At 40.8% G+C, this 23,533-nt stretch overlaps 1 protein-coding gene across 3 annotated transcripts in view; it reads left to right on the forward strand.

Annotated features, from left to right (window-relative positions):
- sh3d19 (SH3 domain containing 19) overlaps positions 1–23,533 on the forward strand; it is a 195,980-nt gene that overhangs the window by 114,180 nt on the left and 58,267 nt on the right. For all 3 annotated transcript variants that reach the window (XM_028802703.2, XM_028802702.2, XM_028802701.2), the window contains exon 3: positions 21,291–21,331. In XM_028802703.2, the coding sequence (XP_028658536.1) occupies positions 21,291–21,331 (41 nt within the window). The remainder of the gene's footprint in view (positions 1–21,290; positions 21,332–23,533) is intronic.

Genomic DNA, 23,533 nt, shown 5'->3' on the forward strand with positions numbered 1-23,533 from the left:
TTCATACAAAGGATGTAGCTTAAAGCTGTCAAAGGATTACATGCAAAGAGAAACAATTTAAATTTAGATACCGTAAGAATGATAATGAATACTATATAAAAGATAAATAAATAATGCACACTTAAGGTGTAATAAAGAAAAATAGGATTCAGACCCTTTGCTTTAGCAACTTAGCTTGTCTGCTATAATTCTCCTTCAGATGTATTGAGAACTTGATTGGAGTCCACCTGTGGTAAAAATGAATTGATTGGACTTTGTTTCGAAAAACACACACGTACCTTTGTGTAAAAGACCCCACAATCCACACTGCATGTCTGGATAAAACCAAGCTATGAAGTCCAGGGAAGTTTCTGTAGTCCTATTGTGGGGAGTCATATATCAAGGCAAAGGGATGAAACCATTTCTAAAGCTTTGAGTGTTCCCAGGAGCACAGTGGCCTCTGCAATTGTGAAATGGAAGAAGTCCAACCAAATTGATTAACCGATGTGGAAACCAGGGGCACTCCAGCTGCCCCAACCTCGACACAGACAGGCAGAAACATGAGTTCCAGCACAGCATTCGTTTATTTATAAAAGGAGAAGTGCATCTCCCTCGCTTCCCTCAACAGCACAGTTCACAGAACAAAAACCACACCAAAAAAGGTTTGGGGCATCCACCCGTATATTGTTCCTGGCTGCAATGGATACATTTTTAAGTACAGAGTTGTACAGGTTTGAGTCCACAACTGAACTGTTTTGTTGGAGCAAAGATGGTGGCTTTAAAGGAGACCGGAGGAAGTGATGTCATCCCTGGGACATGGATTGGAAGTGATGTCGTTGGGCCCGGAACTGAAAGTGACGTCATCAGCAGGGCTGGAATCGGAAGTGATGTAATCAACAGGCCTGGAAAGTGAAGTAACGTCATTGGGCCTGGCAGGATTTCTCATAACTGGTCTGCAGAGAAGTGAGAAAGAGAGTTAGTGCACTCTGCCTCCCCCTGGTCTGGCATGGAATTACTCTAATTCGGACACTTTAGCTGCCTCCCATGCGCATGTGTGTGACACCATTTAAAATGAAATGTACAACAGAATACAATGAGCAGAAAGTGAAAGGGCTCTGAATATTTTCTGAATCCGCTGTATTTTCAAATTATTTATTTTGGAATTATATATACGCACATATACATACACATATATATAATATACAGTACTGTGCAAAAGTTTTAGGCAGGGGTGAAAAAATGCTGTAAACAAAGAATGCTTTTAAAAATGGAAGTGTTAATAATTTATTTTCATCAATCAACAAAATGCAGTGAATGAACAAAAGAGAAATCTAAATCAAATCAATATTTGGTGTGACCACCCTTTGCCTTCAAAATAGTATCAATTCTTCTAGGTACACTTGCACACAGTTTTTGAAGGAACTCGGCTGGTAGGTTGTTCTAAACATCTTGGAGAACTAACCACAGATCTTCTGTGGATGTAGGCTTCCTCACATCCTTCTGTCTCTTCATGTAATCCCAGACACACTTGATGATGTTGAGATCAGGGCTCTGTGGGGGCCATACCATCACTTCCAGGACTTCTTGTTCTTCTTTACGCTGAAGATAGTTCTTAAAGACTTTGGCTGTATGTTTGGGGTTGTTGTCCTGCTGCAGAATAAATTTGGGGCCAATCATACGCCTCCCTGATGGTATTGCATGATGGATAAGTATCTGCCTGTATTTCTCAGCATTGAGAACACCATTAATCCTGACCAAATCTCCAACTCCATTTGCAGAAATGCAGCCCCAAACGTTCAAGGATCCTCCACCATGCTTCACTGTTGCCTGCAGACACTCATTATTGTACCACTCTCCAGCCCTTCGACGAGCAAACTGCCTTCTGCTAAGCCAAATATTTCAAATTTTGACTCATCAGTCCAGAGCACCTGCTGCCATTTTTCTGCACCTCAGTTCCTATGTTTTCGTGCATACTTGAGTCGCTTGGCCTTGTTTCCACGTCGGGGGTATGGCTTTTTGGCTGCAACTCTTCCATGAAGACCACTTCTGGCCAGACTTCTCCGGACAGTAGATGGGTGTACCTGGGTCCCACTGGTTTCTGCCAGTTCTGAGCTGATGGCACTGGTGGACATCATCTTCCGATTTCGAAGGGTAATAAGCTTGATGTGTCTTTCATCTGCTGCACTAAGTTTCCTTGACTGACCACTGCGTCTACGATCCTCAGCATTGCCCGTTTCTTTGTGCTTCTTCAAAAGAGCTTGAGCAGCACATCTTGAAACCCCAGTCTGCTTTGAAATCTTTGTCTGGGAGAGACTTTGCTGATGCAGTAGAACTACCTTGTGTCTTGTTGCTGTGCTCAATCTTGCCATGACATGAAACTGTTTTCCACAACCTCACCTTGGTAGCAGAGTTTGGCTGTTCCTCACCCAGTTTTAAGCCTCCTACACAGCTGTTTCTGTTTCAGTTAATGACTATGTTTCAACCTACGTGTGACATTGATGATCATTAGCACCTGTTTGGTAGAATTGGTTGATCAAACACCTGACTAGAATCCTACAAAATCCCTGACTTTGTGCAAGTGGACCTATAAGAATAGATGCTGGTTTGAAGGCAAAAGGTAGTAACACCAAATATTGATTTGATTTAGATTTTTCTTTTGTTCGCTCACTTTGCATTTTGTAAATTGATAACAATAAACAATCATTATTTGTATTTCTGAAAGCATTCCTTGTTTACAGCATTTTTTTTACACCTGCCTAAAACTTTTGCACAGTACTATATATATATATATATATATATATATATATATATATATATATATATATATATATATATATATATATATATATATATATATATATATGGTTGAAATAGTTTACTGTCAAATAAATGCAAAGAGTACACGACACGTGTTTCGCCCTCATTCTGGGCTCATCAGGTGTACACACTCCACTGCACTCCCTCTCGGGAATCGGACGTCAGCATCTGAGGCGATGCCCCTAACGTTGCGCCACGGCGTGTGGTTCGTTTATTTGACAGCATGTAGATCGGGGTAATTACATTCACGGCATTCGTAGTCTGTGTCACAATCTGATTGTATGGGTGGTTACCTACCAGGTAACGCTTGTGGTTGGCCAGCAATCTGCTAACATCCACCACGACGTCCGAGGTTCGATTCCCGAGAGGGAGTGCAGTGGAGTGTGTACACCTGATGAGCCCAGAATGAGGGCGAAACACGTGTCATGTACTCTTTGCATTTATTTGACAGTAAACTATTTCAACCATTCTATGATCTGCTCCTCACAAACTGTGGGCACCGTGGCGGATGTTAGCAGATTGCTGGCCAACCACAAGCGTTACCTGGTAGGTAACCACCCATACAATCAGATTGTGACACAGACTACAAATGCCGTGAATATATATATATATATATATATATATAATATATATATATATATAATATATATATATATAATATATATATATATATATATATATATATAATATATATATATAATATATATATATAGTGGATGTCCAAGGAGGAGAACAGGCGTCCCAATGGTGAAAGAGCATAGTTTCTTACTCGGGTATAGAGACAGATGGGTTGGCCAGCTGGATGAAGAACCAACTTTGTGCCCAGCTGCAATAATATGATGGTTGGGAGCAGTTCCATTCATTATATGGCAGTGGTCCCCTTGTGGCAGCCCAGTTGGGTGCTTGGGAGTTGGAATCCAGAAGTACAACCCTGTGGGGTCCCTGGGTTCCGGTAGAGGGCACTGTCAAGGAAAGACTTCCCTACTTTCCATATGACTCAGAAGTGCTTTCAAGTGGACATGCTATGGCATCAGAAGTATTCCTTGGTTCAGCTTGAAAAGGAGCCCGACACGTCACATTGGGGAGTCGGAGTCAGGAGTCAGTGGATTACAGTCTTAGAGGACGGAAGGAGGAAGACTTTGTTTTGTATTGTGGTTTGCTTTGTTGATTGTTATTGGGTGGATAAATATCTTTTGTATCGCAATATCATGTTGGGCATTAATGGTGCCCATTGGTGGTTAATATATATATAAAATAATAAATAATAATATATAAAATTTTATATACAGTGGTACCTCGGTATACGTCTGCTTTGGAATAAGTCCAACTTGGTATGTGTCCAGTTTGGACGTGAAAAATTTTGCTTGGTATACAACACACGCTACCCTTGTTTACCTCTCTCGAGACAAAGCCACGACTGCCCATGAGCAACAGTAGGCCAGTTGCTAGCATTCATTGAACAACCCGCGCTATAACTCTCTATGAATTTTCACGTGATTTTGTGTTTTTTCACGTAAATTTGAATTGATTGTTGAAAAGTATGAAGGTGGCATGCATATCCAGGACTTGGCTGCTGCATACTGTATGCCGAGAATGACGGTATCTACGATTGTGAAAAAAAAAGTGAGGTTAAATTTTCATTTATTTCATCTAATTGCTTTTGTATTTATGTATTTTAGTATTAAGCAGTGCTTAAGTTATTTTACACATCCCCATCAATGTATAATATGCCAATAACAATAGGATTTTTTTTCATAGGAACGGATTAATCATTTTCCCTTTATTTCGTATGGGAAAAATTTGTTTGGTGTACGTCCTGTTTGGTATAAGTCCAAGGATCTGGAACGGATTAAGGACGTATACCGAGGTACTACTGTATGTGTATGTATGTATGTATACTGTATACATACACACACACACACACTTAACAGTATGTGTGCAGAAAGCAAAACTGACACTTTATCATTGGTCTTCTACTTTGCCAAATCTCATTTTACTTCAAAAATTTGTGAAATGTGACATCAAAAATTTCACAATAACCTTTTTCACATTGCGTGGGACTAGTTACTGGATGCTTGTTTTATACAAATAAGAGTTCTGAAATCCCTCAGCTGGAGATATTGGTGACTGAAAACTATGTGTTTAATAACATAATTCTTGTGGTTTTTATTACTTACAACAAAAGGAATGCAAATTAAATCAAGAGACAAAATACACTTCAGCAAAGGAAGTCTTTATGTAGCTTGTAAAGTTTCAATTTAATTAAGACCTTTTTAGCATGGTGTCACCTTTATATGTAATAATCTTTAACCCACAGTTTCATTCAAGGTCATTTGCAAGTCAGTGTGCACATTTCCAAACGTTCAGAAGTTGCAGCACTGACAGATGAAGTGATGTTCTGAGGGTTTTACAAAGATGTCTGCCACTGGAGTCAGTCCAGCAGGATACTTGGCCGTTAGCTCACACAGCTCATTTGTACTGTATCAAGTAAAGAAAATCACTACATTAATCAACATTCTCTTGCCAGATATTAAAAAGAAACAACAGCATATTATTTAACTGTTATTTTTACACTGTCCTTAGGTGCATGTCATAAGCATAATCAAGTATTGCCATTTTAGAGTTGTTTGCTGTTGTACCCTGCATCACAAGGGACCAGTCAGTGCCTGAAGTGTGTCCCCAGCAGAGGGCTGAGTCCTACCTGTGTGTGCGTGTGCGGCTTCAAATAATTGTGTCATATGGCCCTGGCAGCCATCATGTCATAAGTTTTGGTCTGAATTTTGTTTCTTAGTAGAAACCTTATGTTTTACTCATTATTTTCAAGGAACATTTTAACTGTAAGTGTGTGAATATATGAAATTTAACAAACAAGAGTAGGCCATTCAGCTAACAGCTAAGCTGACCCAGTCTCTCATTCAGAGAAGTTTTAAAGGTCGTTAAGATTTCTGCTTTAACTCCATGTCTTAGTAATTTTTGATTCCCACAACTCTTTGATTAAAGAAGTGCTTCCTGGCTTCAGACCTAAATGCACTTCCCCTTAATCTCCATTGATGTTTTCTAATATGTGTGGTTTACTGTTAAATTGAAATAATTCTGCTGGATCTACTTTAGATTAAATTAAATACACTTTATTAATCCCATGGGGAAATTCAAATGCATACAGAAGCAGAAACATAAAAAAAACAAAGATACAGACTCACAGGACAAATAATCAATGCCTTTGAGAATTTTGAAGACCTGAATGAGGTCCCCATCCTGTCTCCTCTGCTTGAGACTAAACCGCTTTAATTCTCAAAATCTGTCCTCAAATCCTGGGAAGCTCTTGATTGTTCTCCTCTGCACAGCCTCAAGTGCTGCTCTGTCTTAGTTGTAGCGTGGTGACCAGAACTGCACACAATATTGTAGTCAAACTAGTGCATTATATAGTTTAAGCATAACTTGTACATTGATTTATATTCAATAGTTTTTACAATATAGCTTGACATTTTATTTTTCCTTTTAAATAGATTCTGTGTATTGCTTAGATGATGAAAATGTTTTGTCTCTGTGGTGCTTTTTTGTCTCAAACTTATACCTCTCTGTTTTAATCCCTGCACATCCCAGGCTGCTTATCTAGATTAGTCTATTAAAACTGCCATCTCATTCTAGTAAAATATTAACATTTTCATTAAAAGATCAAATAGGTCACAATGCCATTAGTGAGTCATGTTTTGTTTTTTATCTTTGCTTGTGATAACTCAGTGAGGGTGACTAACAGGCAAAACATTCTCACTTTCTTGTTATCAGTGCTCTAAGGAGTTCTGTTCATCTATCATCTGTTTTATAGTTTCCTTTTCTATGTAAGTAGAGAAAAGCCAAGCAAAATGACACCTTTTATTGGCTAACTAAAAAGATAACAATATGCAAGCTTTCCAGGCAACTCAGGCCCCTTCTTCAGGCAAGATGTAATCTTCAGGCAAGATCATCTTGCCTGAAGAAGGGGCCTGAGTTGCCTCGAAAGCTTGCATATTGTAATCTTCTTAGTTAGCCAATAAAAGGTGTCATTTTGCTTGGCTTTTCTCTACATTCATAATGGCTAACACGGTACAACAGCCTAGTACTACTTTTCTATGTAGTATATAGTTAGATTATAGTGCCCTAAGTACAAAATTATCTATCTATCTATCTATCTATCTATCTATCTATCTATCTATCTATCTATCTATCTATCTATCTATCTATCATATAGTGCCTTTCATATCTATCTATCTATCTATCTATCTATCTATCTATCTATCTATCTATCTATCATATAGTGCCTTTCATATCTATCTATCTATCTATCTATCTATCTATCTATCTATCTATCTATCTATCTATCTATCTATCATATAGTGCCTTTCATATCTATCTATCTATCTATCTATCTATCTATCTATCTATCTATCTATCTATCTATCTATCTATCTATCTATCTATCTATCTATCTATGAATGCTTATCAAATAGGCCTGACCAGGATGATGTTAAGCCAGTTCCCCTCGTATTTATCATGAAATTCTGAAAGTTTATATCTTTTTTCTTCAGTTGATGAGAAGCAGATGTGGCCGGTGAAGTAGTGTACTCTGTTATTTAAATACTGTGTGTCAAGCTGAAATTTTCTGGCTGCTTCATCATTTTTAAAATGACACAAGTATTCTGGTATCTCCACAATGCCTGACTGTCTCAGAGAAGGTTTAATTACTGTAACAGTCCCCAGCTTACTTTTATCCAGGCACTGCTACTTTCTTAACAATGATCTCCCCCGCCCCCCCCATAAGCCCCATAACCTAAATCCTTTTTAGTATTTACTTTGAAGCTCTTGCTTAAATGATAAGGCCATTACACCATTTGGGGGGGGGGGGGGGTGTTGGGGTGTGTGACTAGACACACACCAGCCTTGTCCCCAGTAATGTAATCTACTTGCATTATTGAAGCAGGAGGTAGACGTTGATGGATCCTTTACATGATGTGATGTGTTATGATGACGAAATGCATGACAATGAACTATTTTGACTAACTTAGATAGTGAAGTGAAATATTTTCACCTACATCTAATGCATAACTGATTTTATTTATATAAAGTTCTTTTACTATGGCATGAGGCTTTACAGTGATGAAAGTACTAAAGCTTTATGTACGCACCTTATTTTCATCACAGTCTTGACAGGCCATGTAATGAGTCCATTCAGGATATTAATTTATTTTTGCTGATCCAAAGAGAACCTTTAAAACTAACATTCCATGAAGACTGGTGCCCCATTAATGGCTGCTTCTGGTATTATATGATATATAGTGAAACATCTCTTAGACAAACCTGTTTAAGGGGGGACTTTTTTCACTGCTACACCGCTAAACATGCATGCAACGGAGTACATGCATTAGTGGAGGTATTGAGTGGTGAAAATTGACAGAGAACATTCCGAAGCTGAAGCTGTAGCAGACGATAAAGTAGAACATGATGACAGAAGAACTTTTGCCAAAAAAAGGAGCCGCGTCTGTTGTCTGGAGATGTTGGTTTTAAAAGGTCGGATGTGGACCAAAGAACTATTTACTGCAAATGCTGTTGAGCTAAAGTTGTTGCCGGAGGCGGTAACACGAGCAATTTGCTGCACCACCTTAGCCGCAAGCATGCTTTGGAGTACCATGAATGTATGGAACTAAGATTGGCACCCTCCACGTCCTCAGGTAAAACTGAAAAAGCTAGAGGACACTGTAGGACTGCCTACAATAAAAAAAGCTAGCGGTGGATCGAGATAACCAAGGCCATTACAATCCATATAGCTAACGTGTCAGTGGACAGAGATTGTTATCATTAACAGAAAGTGTAGGTGGTTTACAAAAAATATTTACTCTTTATTCCTTAAGACATGTTCAGTGCAATACAACTTTTGACAAGCACCTCTGGATAGTTTACTAAGTCTAAATGCCTCTTTGGATGGTTGAAAATATGTTGTCAAAATTATAGTTTAAGTTGTTTGCAAAATTTGTTCAATAAAATGGTTCTATATTTTGACTGCAACTGTAATGCATTGTGATTCCTTCTCTTCATTAGTGTCAACCCCTTGAAAACTATCACTTTGTGGGGGCCATGCAAACCTGTATTAATACTTGTGTGCACATTAAAAGAAATTTTTGTACAATGTACAATTCTCACGACAGTGGAAAAGGTTATTCTTAGCCAGTCTACTGCAGTAATTGCAGTGGAAAATGTGGTTAACATCCACTCATGCATGGGGGAAAAAATACCGTTGAATACCGTGAAACTAGTATAATTTTGAAAAATACAGTGATATAGAATTTTAGTCATACCGCCCAGCCCTACCATCCACCTTGACTAAAGCCTAGATTCCATCTGAAGAAAAGCAGACCCAAAGCCTGACGCTGCCTCCACCATGCTTCATTGTGGCTATGGTGTTCTTTTGATGATGTGCTGCTGTGTTTTTTTGGCACCAAACACACCTTGTGGAGTTATGGCCAGACAGTTCAAACTTGCTATCATCAGACCATAATACAGTTTTGCACATGGTTGTGGGAGACTGGGTAGACCTTTTCACAAAGTTTAGCCAGGCTTGGATATTTTTCTTTATGAGACAAGGCTTTCATCTTGCTACCCTTCTCTACAACCCAGACATAGGACGAATACGACTGATTGTTGTCACATGCAGTTAACAAACAGTACTTGCCAGGAAATCCTTCAGCTGTTTAATGTTGCTGTGGGCCTCTTGGTAGCCTCCCTGACCAGTTTTCTCCTTATCTTCTCATCAATCTTGGAGGGACATCCTGATCTTGGTAGCGTTGCTGTGTTTTCTCCACATGTTGATGGCTGTCTACACTGTGCTCCATTGCATGTTTAATGCTTTACCCCTGTCCTGACTGATAACCTTTCAATGATGCGATCCTATTCATGTTTTAAAAACTCTTTGCTGCTTTTGGAATATGTTGTAACCAAGAAGAATAATTCTACAGAAACAGCCAAACTCAATCACAGCCACTTTAAATTGATGTCAGGTGTATGCTAAATACTATTTGAGATGAGACTTAACGTGACTGGCTGGTTCTGAACGCAGCCACATCCTTGATTATTAAAGGGTGGGCACACTAATGCTACCAGGTTTTGTAGGATTTTTTTTTTCCTTATTTCACTAGACCGTTTCTGAAATAAGTTGTTCACTATGAATACAAACTGGACATACTTGATAGTTTTATATCACTTGTATTTTTCTTTTTTTTTTTTTAATAAAGAACAGTCGAGTGTCTCACTCACTCACTCTGCTTTATCCTCCGTATGACTATTTGATGCCACAAGTCGAACCATTTCTAGGTACAGTATGTGGAGAAGACGTGGTTTCACAATTGGATGGGATGGAGATGGCAGTACAGGGGGTGAACATCTCACTCTTTCTCGTGCCACCAACAGTGTGAGATAATGAGAGTATAAGAGGCAACACCACATAAGAAGAATGCCTATAGCCGTGCACTGTTCTAGCTTTTTTTTTTTACATTCTTTTCCTTTTTTATCTTCTGCCACCAGTTCTTATAATATTTGAATTGATGTAACTGGAGTTTCAGCTGTATCGTTATTGTTGCTGGTACACACAGTCAATCCGGTGTTTCTGACTGGGTTTGGTACACCAAACATCAAATCATGAGATATTCAGGGCTCTTGGCTCCAGGTATGAGCATCCCCTAACAGTTCTGGCTTCTATAGTTAATGCAAGGGGATTATGTCAGGGTCCAAAAGATTAAGCTGGTGCTCGAGATCTTTTGGTGAATCACCAAGGGTGTCCACTACTATAGGTACAGCAGTTCCTCACCTGGGCCAGTGTTGCTCCATCTTGTTATGTTTCTGTGAGGAATCCTTCCATTCTTGAGTAATGTGTTTGTTTGATTGTAATTCTTTTCTTTATGTTAATATTGTTGTTTACTTAGTTTCTGTGTATTTATATATCTTTTGGTATGTTCCATGTGTTTTGTGGGTGGCTCCCAAAGAGGTGAGACCACTTGTTCATCATCGCCAGGACTGCCCTCAACTCTACAAAGGTGAAGGTTTCCCAAAGTTCCTGGAGGTTCATTTGAATATCCCAGAGGGTCAGTGAGTGTTTTTTCCCCATATCTCTCTGCTTATGCTTATTGTATGTTTTCCTGGATTTTTGAACTTCTGCTCCTTTTTCTGACCTTGACTTGGATTACTGTATTGGGACTTCAGTTCACCTTGGATGGCTGTTTTGCCTTTATGTGTTCCACAGAGCTTCATGTTATTTCAGAGCATTTATTTAAAAATACATTTTTGTATTTTATAAAGATTACTAGGCGCTACGCCGCATAATTATGTATTGATGGGTGAACACTTCCTGAATCACACAGTTGTCCAAATGGGGTGGGTTTGAGGATATGACTGTGAGTGAATGAAAAGATAGACCTCTGGAGAGAGCAACATACAATTGTTCGTGACTGAAAGCGGGATCGTCTGTGACGATGGAGGCCACGCTGGTGAAAGTTACTTCGTCGGTAGGGATAAGTGTCAGTACTTGTTCATTAAGGTGTAGCAAGTCTTCGTTGTTGACACTTAATATAGCTTGCGTACTGAGTTGTTCCGGAGTCACAGCTGAGAAACACTTTTTTAATGTCTTTTAAGCACTGGGAAAAAAATGAACATGTGAAACATCCGTAATGTAATAAGCCACCAAGAAAAGTAACATTGCAACAATGCAGGCTACGACCCGATCGCTGTAAACAGAAGTGAAAACAAAATCGAGCCCGGTGCATTCTTTAACTGCCTTGTGGCGCAGTGGTTGTGCTGCTGCTTTGCAGTAAGGAGACTGTGGAAGATTGTGGGTTCGCTTCCCGGTTCCTCCCTGTGTGGATAGCGCTTTGAATACTGAGAACACCGTTATATCAATATAATGAAGTATTATTATTCTTATGCATCCAGCCCTCTCTCTCTCGCGCCTGCCTGTATGTGTGTGTGTCGCTCACTCTCTCTCTGGCTCACTCGCTGCATGTGTTCCTGCAGGCATACGCCCCATAATTATTTATTGTTGGCTGAACACTTCCAGAAAGACACAGTTGTCTAAAAGGGGTGGGTTTGAGGATACAACAGTAAGTGAATGAAAAGATGGAACTCTGGAGAGAGCAACATACAATTATTGTCCGTGACTGAAAACTGGTTTTGGCAGATACATGCATATCTTTTTGAAAGTTTGGCCCAGAGCCTTATTAATTGTCATCGCAAAGGCCAATCTAACAGGAAATTGTCTTCGTGTAAAAGTAAAAGGCAAATTATCCATGACAAACAAACTGTTTTACACGCTGCATACCAACCCGCTGCGTAGCATATGCCGCATAATCATGCCACGTTTTTAATGTTTTTTTAAGCAGAGGGAAAAAAATGAACATTTGCAAAATCCGTAATTTAATAAACCACCAAGAAAAGTAACATTGCAACAATACACGCTACGAACCAACATACAATCATCATTCAGTATGCACTGCCTGCTCATGTGCCCGCCCCCAACTTCTCACCTGAGTCACTGTTGTCTGTGCACCTCTGAGCCACGTTGTCTTTTCATTGTTCTTTGCGGTTCCGGCTGCTTTTCTATATATAATCCACCAAGTCACCCGACCATGGTTGTAGCAAGCCCCCCCTTGGGGGGATGTGTTTACAAAGGGCAGGGACGTAATCAGTGCGAGCATATGACCTGCACTTACTGGGTATTCCTCGTTCGTGGGGAACAATTGCAAGCCCCGGTCCCCATTACGAATGGGGTTCAACAGCTTACCCACACCTGTCTGCACCGGGTAGACACACGTTGATCCATTCAGTGTAGTGCGCATGCAGTACCGGACATCCAAGGGCATCACATACCTGTTAATGCTCAATCTCACGTGGCTGAAAGCCACTTGTCCTTTTAAGAAGTTGGACGCCGACCGCTTGGTGATTGCGTAACTATTTAGCAGTAGGGAGTCTCATTCGTTTTCGGAATTAACCAGACAAATCGCTCCACCAACTAAGAACAGCCATGCAACACCATGCACAGAATCGAGAAAGAGCTATCAATCTGTCAATCCTCTCCGTGTCTGGGCAGGGTGAGGTTTCCCGTGTTGAGTCAAATTAAGCAAAATTTGTGTGTGGTGAGTTGTTGCGTCCGGGCACATGAGCAGGCACTGTGAATGCCTTGAGAGCGTGGGTGGACACGTGCCGGGGAATAATGAGTATCTATATATCTTCTTAGATATAGACAGTGTCTGATAGTTGTGATGGTTTTACACTCCAGTACATTGCGGTGAACCCGGATAACAGTCTGGCGGGCGGGCAGGCATTGTCGTCCCATGCTCTTAGAGTTGGTGGGCGTATCTCTCTATCGGTTCAAGTTGTTGGGTGGTGCTCTGTCGTTTGTACCCCATGGTCGGACGACTTGGTGGATTATATGTGGAAATGCTGCCGAAACCGAAAACAATAATGAAAAGTCAACATGGCTCAGTGGTGCATGTGTACTGTAGCAGAGACGAAAGCAAGTTGGTGAGTTGTTGCGTCCGGGCACATGAGCAGGCACTGTGAATGCCTTGAGAGCGTGGGTAGACACGTGCTCGAGTTGGTGGGCTGGGCTTTGTGAGTTGACTGACATGGCTATTTTTTGCGTATCCCATGGTTGTCTTCCGGCAGTGTGAATGCCTCGAGAGACCGTGCTTCCTTGTTGGGTGAGTTGTTGCAGTTTGTGGGTTAAAAGCTGCAATGGTTTCACACGTTTCGTGAGTTGTTGCAGTGTGTGAGTTAAAAGCTGCAATGGTTTTACACGCTGGTAACAGTCAGGCGGGCGGGCAGGCGTTCTCGTCCCATGGTCTTAGAGTTGGTGGGCGTGGCTCTGTGAGTTGTCGGCGTATCCCATCGTTTTAGCGTTGGCGGGCGTGGCTATATCGTGCGTATCCCATGTTTTACACGCTGCATACAGTGATTCACATCCGCGACAAACATGCCTCTTCTTAGATGGTCCTGCCGCGTCCACCCTCGTTCTCAAGGCATACACACCGCCTGGTCATGCACACGCTCGCAAGAGCAACTCACAGAGACCCGCCCACCAACTCTAAGACCATGGCGTGTAAAACAGTTTGCGATGGTGGACGCGGTCGTGCGTCGTAACCGAAAAGAATAATGAAAAGTCAACGTGGCTCAGAGGTGCATGTGGACTGTAGCAGAGACAAACGCGAATGACGCCGTGTTTTGTGAGTTGCTGCGTCCGAGTTGGTGGGCGTGGCTCTGCGAGTTTTCGTCGTATCCAATGGTCTTAGAGTTGGTGGGTGTGGCTCCGTCCTGCATGCTCCATGGTTGTCTTGCTCACTGGCGGCTTAGTGAATTATATATACTGTATAGATACATGGCCCTCTGTGTTACTAGCCAGGGTTTTTGATGAAATTTCCCCCTCTAGTGGGTATTTTTGGAACCGTCCCTTGCACTTTGTGACCTTCTGCCGCTATTTCTCTTCAACTTCGCCATCGCCATTGCCAAGTATTCCCTCATCTATTAACTTGAGCTGCTTCTTTTGAACCACAGTGATATCCAGTCGAATGTGTTGCGGATGTGTGCATTTGGAAGTCGGACAGTATTTTCAACTAAAGTTCCTATTACATGGTGCCATCAGTTCTTAGGGGCAGTAAAATTGTGTATTTTTTTTACTGTAATAAATAGCATTTTGCTGTGTTTTAAGTGTCATACTATTTTTCTGTGTCTAATTCCCTGCATTCATAGAATTCTGGGAAATGCAAGGTTGTTAACTAGGTCCTGCTTTCCTGTCGGTTCCTTTTTTTTGCCAAGGAATAAATGATTAAGCATCCTTTTTACTCCTAAGGGGAATCTTGGAGCTGCAATGTACAAATGGAAGTCACCCTACAGCAGTGATTCCCAAGTTCAATCCCGGGGACCCTCTAATTTTTGTGGAAACTAATTTCACAATCAGTGGGTTGTTTTCCCTTCAATCAATTTCATCGTTTCAGTAACTGCCATTTTCCATCTTTTTTTGTTTTGTTTTCAGAAGTACGGTAATATGAGTTTTGCATTTACAAAAGGTATTTGTATTTTTGCAATATTGTTTGGTTACCCACTTGGGTGCTTATTAGCAGGGCCAACACATGGGGTGAGGTGACATGGCAGTCTCCTCTGGTGACACTTTAGTCAGGGCAGCATTTTCGTACAGGACAATAGTAAATAATATTATAAGAATGAGAATGAAGTATGAATTGTAAGAGTTACAGACACATCAAGTACCTGTTGTATATACTGCCTTTATAAATGTAAGAAAGATTTTCATTTGAAAAGTTTAAATATCCTAGAATTGCAATTTGCACTGTGAGCTTCCGAGCATCAAGATTGTGCATGCATGTTTCAAAACTACATGTCAGTAACTGATTTTGACGTTCATTTTACTGATTTTTCTCATACAGTGGATTCAAAAAGTATTCAGACACCTTCACTTTCTACACACTTTATTGTGTTGTTGTTTTACTTTTATGTGGTGTAACTAAGTACTGGGGTGCTGTACTGTGGTAGCCATTATGGATATAGTGAGAAGTCAAGCAAAATGACACCTTTTATTGGCTAATTGATTGGTTTTTATTGGCTAATTGATTAAGTCTTGCCTGAAGAAGGGGCCTGAGTTGCCTTGACAGCTTGCATATTGTAACCTTTTCAGTTATAATTTTAATTAATAATAATTTTTTGCATTTATATAGCGCTTTTCTCATTACTCAAAGCGCTCAGCAATTGCAGGTTAAGGGCCTTGCTGAAGGGCCCAACAGAGCAGAGTCCCTTTTGGCATTTATGGGATTCGAACCGGCAACCTTCCGATTGCCAGTGCAGATCTCTAGCCTCAGAGCCACCACTCCGTCCTCCGTGTCATTTTGCTTAACATCTCACTATGGTGTAACGCAAACATGAAAAACAATAAAGAGTTGGGGACACAATATATAATTGCAGAGAAAAGAAAATCAACACTGAAAGGACATCTTTTCAGACTGAACTGGTTCAAAATGGCGGTGTCTGAGGTTTTAAATGATCCTGGCAAAAAGGGGCAGGTCTAGGATGGTGTACAACAGAAGCTGATAATTTTACCATTTTTTTTCACATCAATCTGTACTCAATTACCCAGATTTACAAAGTGAAGACATGTTTTCAGAAAGGTTTATGAATTTATTAAAAATCCAAAATTGAAATCTGTCATTCGTTTAAGTGTTGAGTGTGGTAATTAGGTCATTACTACTACATGAGACCTCTCTGTGGCACTCCAAGTTGTGCAGAGGTTTGCTTTAATTCCCGTTGAGATGTGTCTAGAACTTGATTGGAGTTATCTGACTGTTGTCTTCTTCTTCCTCCTCCTCTTCATCTTTTCCCAGTTATGTCTGATTCACCTCCTCTAAACAGCTCAGTCCTGCACCTCTTCATCCATCCACCTCCACTTTGGCCTCTCTCACTTGCTGTTCCCCTGTACTTCTATACCCATCACTCTTTTGCCCACCTATTCCTTGTCTCTCCTCGTCACATGTCCACGACACTTTATCCTACTTTCCTGCAGTTTCTTAGATATCTCTCCCACTTTTCTTGTACTCACAGGTGGCGCAGTGGTAGTGCTGCTGCTTTGCAGTAAGGAGACTGTGGAAGATTGTGGGTTCGCTTCCCGGTTCCTCCCTGTGTGGATAGCGCTTTGAGTACTGAGAAAAGCGCTATATAAATGTAATGAATTATTATGATTATTACCTCTGATTGTCTCATTTTTTATTCTATCCTTTCACATCCATCTCAACTTTTTAATTTCTGCCACATCCAGCTTCTTCTCCTGTGCTCCCTTTACTGCCCATGCCTCAGCTCCATCCGTCATTGCTGGTCTCACCACAGTCTTAAAAACCTGACCTTTACCCTTCAACATAATTCTTCAAACACATAATACTTTACTCCTGATACCATCTTCCAATTGTTCCAACCAGGCTGCCTTCTATGGGTTATCTCTGCATCTAATCTACCACTGATCCTGGATATTTAAACATCTCCACTCTTTTAACTAACTTCTGAATCCTGATCATCATTCAACTTCATACATTCATCTTCTTCCTATTTATCTTCAATCCTCTATCTTCCAAAGCCCATCTCCAGTCTTTCAACCTCCTCTCTCCTTCCTCTTTTCTCTTGTTATACAACACTGTGTCATCAGCACAAAGCTTGCACCTGGGGGATTGGTCCCCTATCCCATGGCTCCTGGAGCATGCTTTTTGCTGATGGAGTTGTCCACCTGTGGCAAATTGAATGAATTGGACATAATTTAAGAAAGCCATACGTGTACCCCCACATAGAAGGTTCCACAATTCCCGCTGCATGCCAGGACAAAAACCAAGCTGTATAGTCCAAGGAACTCTCTGTAGACCTCTACAGTCATTTAGTTGTGAGGCACAGATAAGTGAAAAGGGATAACACCATTTTGAAAGTTTTGAGTGTTTCCCAGGAGCCCAATGGCCTCAATAATTGTGAAATGAAAGATGTTTGGAACCACCAGGACTCTTCCTAAAGTTAGCCATTCAACCAAACTGACTAGCCAAGACCAAGAAGGGCCTTGTTCAGGGAAGGTAACCCAGTGGTCACTCTAATAGAGCTTCAGAAGTCATCTGCTAAGATGGGAGAACCAGTCAGAACCTCTCAGCAACACTCCCATCAATCAGGTGTTTGTCATATACCCCCCAGATGGAAGTCACTCTTGAGAAACTATGTTTAAACAAACCCTGACAGCATGTCTGATGAGACAAAAATTTAACTCTTTAGGCAGAACTCCAAGCATTTTGCCTGGAAAGGTTTGGACACTGCTCATCACCTGCCTAATGCCATCAATATGGTGAAGCATGGTGGTGGAAGCACCATGCTACAGAGTTGCTTTTCAGGGACAGGGAGACTGTTCAAAATTGAGGAAAGGATGAATGCAGCCAAATACAGAGAAGTTGTAGAGTAAAACCTGCTCCAGAACACACCTGACCTCAGACTGGGGTGACGACTCGCAATTCAGCATGACAATGATCTGAAGCATTCAGCCAGAGCAAGACTAGAATGACTTTGGGATAAAATTCTAAGTGTCCTTGAGGGGTACAGCCAAAGCCCAGTGGGAAGACCTGAAGTTGGTTGTTTGCAGACGCATCCCATCCAATCTAATGGAGCTTAAGTAGATCTGTCAAAAAGAATGGGATAAGCTACCCAAACACAAGTGTGCAAAGTTTATAGAGACTTGCCAAATAGACTCGAAGCTGCAATTACTGACAAATGGACTTCTACAAAGTACTGAATTAAAAGTTTTAATACTTACATAAATGAGAGATTTTAGCTTTTGATTCTTAGTAAATCTGAAAAATGTGTTCACTTTGCTATTATGGGATATTTAGTGTAGATTGATGGGCAAAAATGAAAAATGTAACCATTTCAAATTAGATCTAGAACACAAAAAATGTATGCAGAAGGTGAAAGGGTCTGAATACTTTATGAATCCACTGCATGTGTCTGTGTTTCTGTGTATGTTTATGGGTTATTTTGTACAGGAGACATCTCCCCAAATCAAAACAAAATTCAAAAGTTTGATCATAAAATAAAAAAAAAAAATTTCAAATTCAGCTCAAGATTGTGAGGTGCCAAAGCCAATGCTGGCAGTATTGGGCACAGGCCTACCAGAGTGTTGGCTTACATGTTGATTAGCCCCTGCAACAAGTATGACTTTCACAGAACTGCATTTCAAGGTTGCTATAACCTTCTCGGGGACAGTGCTGCAAATTTCTCAGCAGTCAATGGAATAACTGATGTCCGCAATTGTATAAAAAAATAAATAATGACTAGAATCTGATGTGCTTTCACATTTGCCATTGGAGGCTCCATGCTTAACGCTTGCTGCCTTGCAGCCCCAAAGGCTCGGTCATATTCCCTGCCTGTTCACTCTCTGTGCTGATTTTAGGTACATTCTCTTCATGTCCTCTTATGATTTGAGCTTGTTAATAGTAATGATTCCTTACATTTATTTACCACTTATCTCACTACTTAAAGTGCTTTGTCAAACTCCACGCAGGTAGACCCGGGCTGTGCTACCACTGTGCCTCCTTGTTCTAACCACATTTCAATGATGTGTGTGTTTTTTGGTAAAGATAACTGTGTTCAGTGGGAGCCATGCCACCTTTGGCCGGACTGGAGCCCTAAGTAGAATATTGTTGGAGACCTATCTAAAACTACTACACTATTATTTCTTATAACAGCTTTAATTTGAACAATAAATATCTTCTTCTTCTTTCGGCTGCTCCCAAGTACATATCACAATCTTAACTATAACCTTTAATACCAAATACAAATCCATGTGTCTGTGGTTCTCTGTGTAAAGAACCCTTCCTAATGCTTGTGTAAAATTTACCCTTAAGTTTCCAACTGTGTCCTTGTGTTCTTGATGAAGTCGTTTTAAAGTCACAGTCTCAATCCACTGGACCAATTCCCTTCATAATTTTAACACTTCACTCAGGTCTCCTCTTAATCTCCTTGTGTTTAAACTGTAAAGGCTGAGCTCTTTTAATCTTTCCTCATAACTCATCCCCTGTAGCCCTGAGTCAGCCTAGTCACTCTTCTCTGGACCTTTTCTAGCTCTGCTATGTCCTTTTTGTAGCATGAAGACCAAAACAGAACCCAGGACTCCAGAATAGGCCTCACCAGTATGTTTTAAAGCTTGGGCATCACCTCCTGTAACTTGTACTCCACACATCAAGGCGCTATATAACCTGACATTCTGTTAGCCTTCTTAATGACTTGTCTAGCAGTTGATAGTGTCAAGTCCATTACGACCCCTAAATCTTTCTCATAAGGTGCACTCTTGATTTTCTGACCGCCCATTGTATATTCCAACCTAACGTTTTTACTCCCTACTTGTAATTCTTTACATTTACTGACATTACATTTCATCTGCCACAAATCTGCCTAAGCCTGTCTGCTATCTAAACCCCCTATGTGGTGATTCAGCAGATTCTAGATTATCTGCCAATCCACCTCCTTGTTACTTGATTTAATTTGTTGCATGTGATACAACAACAAAAAAAATTTTAATACTACTAGTAATACTAATAATAATAATAATTTATTATTATTTTAAAGATAACAATATAAAATACATTTACTACTATTTATCATGGAGTGTCTTAGGAGGTTAGTGAGTACATACAGTGTATAAACCCTTCACACACATTTTTAGGACATCAGCGCACACTGGGGTAACTCAAAAGGAGTAGAAAATGGCAAATCTTATTCCGCTATATAAAAAGTGTGATCTGGCAGATTCAAGCATTCAAGGCCAGTAAGCTTAATGTGCATCACAGATAAATTAATGGAAGAATTATTTAGGGAAGGGATTGAGTGTTAGTGAACAGTTATCATGGGTTCAGACGAGGGAAGTTGTGTTTTACTAACATGCTGGAATTCTATGAGGAAGCAACAAAAGGATGTTCATTTGCTGATAGAGCAGCCTCCCAATTGACACATCGAGACAACACCAACTGCATGTATGCTGTATGCTGCATGCAGCGCAACATTGAAGCATAGGGTTGGGTTAGAAGCGCAAGGCACCAGCATCTAAGCAAGTGTCCACCATCACCTGGCACATACAATGTGTATATATTCTGTGTTTACTGCATGTGCTGTGCTGTTGCCCTCTGGCTTCTGAGTTGTAACTCGTGATGTGCCGCATCATACAAACTGCCACAAAGGAATAAACCAACAACAATAAGCTCCTTTGTTTATTAGCATTTAATACTAACAGGCTGAAATGTCAAGACAGAAAACACAAAATATGAATGCTCAAGCTCTGTTCATACAATTCCTCCCAGGTGAAACTAGTAAAAGAACAGTTGAGAAGGAGTTGAAGTGCACCAGAAGTAGTAAAGGGGAATTAAAATATACAAACAGGGAAACAGCAGATGTACTAAACTCGTATTTTTCTGTGGCCTTCACATGTGAGGAAGTGAATAACCTCTTAGTGGTAAAAGGGACTACTAAAGAGGTGCGGTTTGATTTCAAAATTGTAGAGAGGGTCAATGTTGCTGAGATTAAATCGGCTCAAATCAAACAAATCTCCAGGACCAGATAAAAGCCTGGTCAAATCCTGGATCCAGCCATCATCATCAGGTTTAATGTTACATGTACGGAGTTCAGTGAAATTTCTTCTTACATGGCTTGACCAACATGCACAATGTATTGTTTTAGCAACATCCAGATGCCTTATTCATTATGGGGTTATAGATGAACAAATTGGCCTGAAGGGTAAGAGTTAGCAGCCACTGAGGATGGCATCTGTCTTAAATATTTTTAAAAATACGTCAGTTGGAGTTGGAGAATGATTGCCCAGTCATGTCAGGTTTATCTTCACCTGATAACATCATTGGACCATTCATTTCACTCTAATGTGTTTCTTTTTTCTCTCCTCTTCCTTTCAGCCAAGGACCTCTATCTTCCATTAGAGCGGCCATCAAAAGAAGTGAGTGCCAACTGTTTCTTCAACTCTATGTCTACCGAGAGGTGCAGTGGGCTCTGGTATCTTGATTTCAATTTCCCATTGGACTTGCATGTTTTCCAGTTGTATGTAGGCTCTGTTATTTTTCTCCCCCACCAAAAACAAAACACATGCCAGTGTGAATGGTTATTTGGGGAGAAGATGTCTGTCCTTGCAGCCCTGGATGCAAAGTAGGAATAAATCTAAGAGAGGGTGCTGGGTCCATCACAGTCCTTACTCTCACACATGTATCCCCATGGGGCCAATTTTGGAATTACCCATTCATCCAGTTGCTGTACAGTGTTGTGCCATAGGAATTGGCTGCCTATTATGGCAGCACAGGATAAAAGGCAAGGACCAACTCTGAATAGGGTACCAGTCCATCACAGGGCCCACTCTTGCATGCACTCAACCAAGCAAGGCCAATTTTTGAATCAGCACGTGTCCATCTATCCATTTTTTGAAACTGCTTATATACAGTACGGTGGATTCATGAAGTATTGAGACTGCTTTGCTTTCTGCACACTTTATTGTGTTGTAGATTTAAATTTACATAAACAAATGTGCCACTTTTGTCCATCAGTCCACACTCAATAACACTCAATGACAAAGTGAAAGCATGTTTTCAAAAAGGTTGGCAGATTTATTAAAAATCAAACACTGAAATCTATCATTTATTTAATTGTCAAAACATTTAATTCCATAGTAATAGAAGCTCCTTTTTCAGTAATTCCAGCTTTGAGTGTATTTTTTAATTCGTTTACAAGCTTTGCACACTTGGATTTGGACAGTTTATTCCATTCTTCCTGGCAGATCCTCTCATACTCTGTGAGATTGGGTGAGAAGTCTCTGTAAACTGCCATCTTCATTTTCTCCGGTTCTAGATGTTCTATGGGGTTTAAGTCTGGGCCTTGGCTGAGCCAATTGTCAGACCATCAGAGACCTGTCCTGAAACCTCTCAAGCGTTGTCTTGGCTGTATGCTTTGGGTCATTGTCAAGCTGAAAGTGAACTGTCACTCCAGTCTGAGGTGGTATGCACTCTGGAGCAGGTTTCTTTGAGGGCCACTCTGTATTTCATCTTTTGCTCAATCCTGACTGGTCTCCCTGTCCTTGAGCAGCCCCACAGCGTGATACTATCACCATCATGCTTCACTATGAAGATGGTATTAGGCAGGTTTGCGAGCAGTGTCCAGTCTTCTCCAGATATAGTGCTTGGAGTTCTGCTCTGTCTCATCAGACCAGAGAATCTTTTCCGTCTGTTACTCAAGAATGGCTTCTGTCTAGCCATTCTACAAAAATGTCTGATTGATGTGCCACTGAGAAGGCTGACCTTCTCACAGTTTGTCCCGTCTTAGCAGATGACTTCTAAAGATTGAGTTCTTGGTCACCTCCCAGATCAAGGTTCTTCTTGCTCTTATTACTCAGTTTGGCCAGACAGCCACCTTTAGGAAGAGTCTGGATGGTGCCAAACTTCTTCCATTTCACAATTATTGAGACCACTGTGCTCCTGAGAACACTCAGAACTTTATAAATGGTTTACAGTAATCCCTCCTCCATCGCGGGGGTTGCGTTCCAGAGCCACCCGCGAAATAAGAAAATCCGCGAAGTAGAAACCATATGTTTATATGGTTATTTTTATATTGTCATGCTTGGGTCACAGATTTGCGCAGAAACACAGGAGGTTGTAGAGAGACAGGAACGTTATTCAAACACTGCAAACAAACATTTGTCTCTTTTTCAAAAGTTTAAACTGTGCTCCATGACAAGACAGAGATGACAGTTCCGTCTCACAATTAAAAGAATGCAAACATATTTTCCTCTTCAAAGGAGTGCGGGTCAGGAGCAGAGTCTGTCAGAAAGACACAGGAAAGCAAACAAATCAATAGGGCTGTTTGCTTTTAAGTATGCGAAGCACCGCGGCACAAAGCTGTTGAAGGCAGCAGCTCACACCCCCTCCGTCAGGAGCAGAGAGAGAGAGAGCCAGAGAAAAACAAAACAGTGAAAAATCAATACGTGCCCTTCGAGCTTTTAAGTATGCGAAGCACTGTGCAGCATGTCGTTTCAGGAAGCAGCTGCACAAAAGATGGCAACGTGATGATAATCTTTCAGCATTTTTAGACGAGCGTCCGTATCATCTAGGTGTGCGAACAGCCCCCCTGCTCAATCCCCCTACGTCAGGGTCAGAAA

This window comes from Erpetoichthys calabaricus, chromosome 5 (genome assembly GCF_900747795.2).
Source record: "Erpetoichthys calabaricus chromosome 5, fErpCal1.3, whole genome shotgun sequence".
Taxonomy (NCBI): Eukaryota; Metazoa; Chordata; class Cladistia; order Polypteriformes; family Polypteridae; genus Erpetoichthys; species Erpetoichthys calabaricus.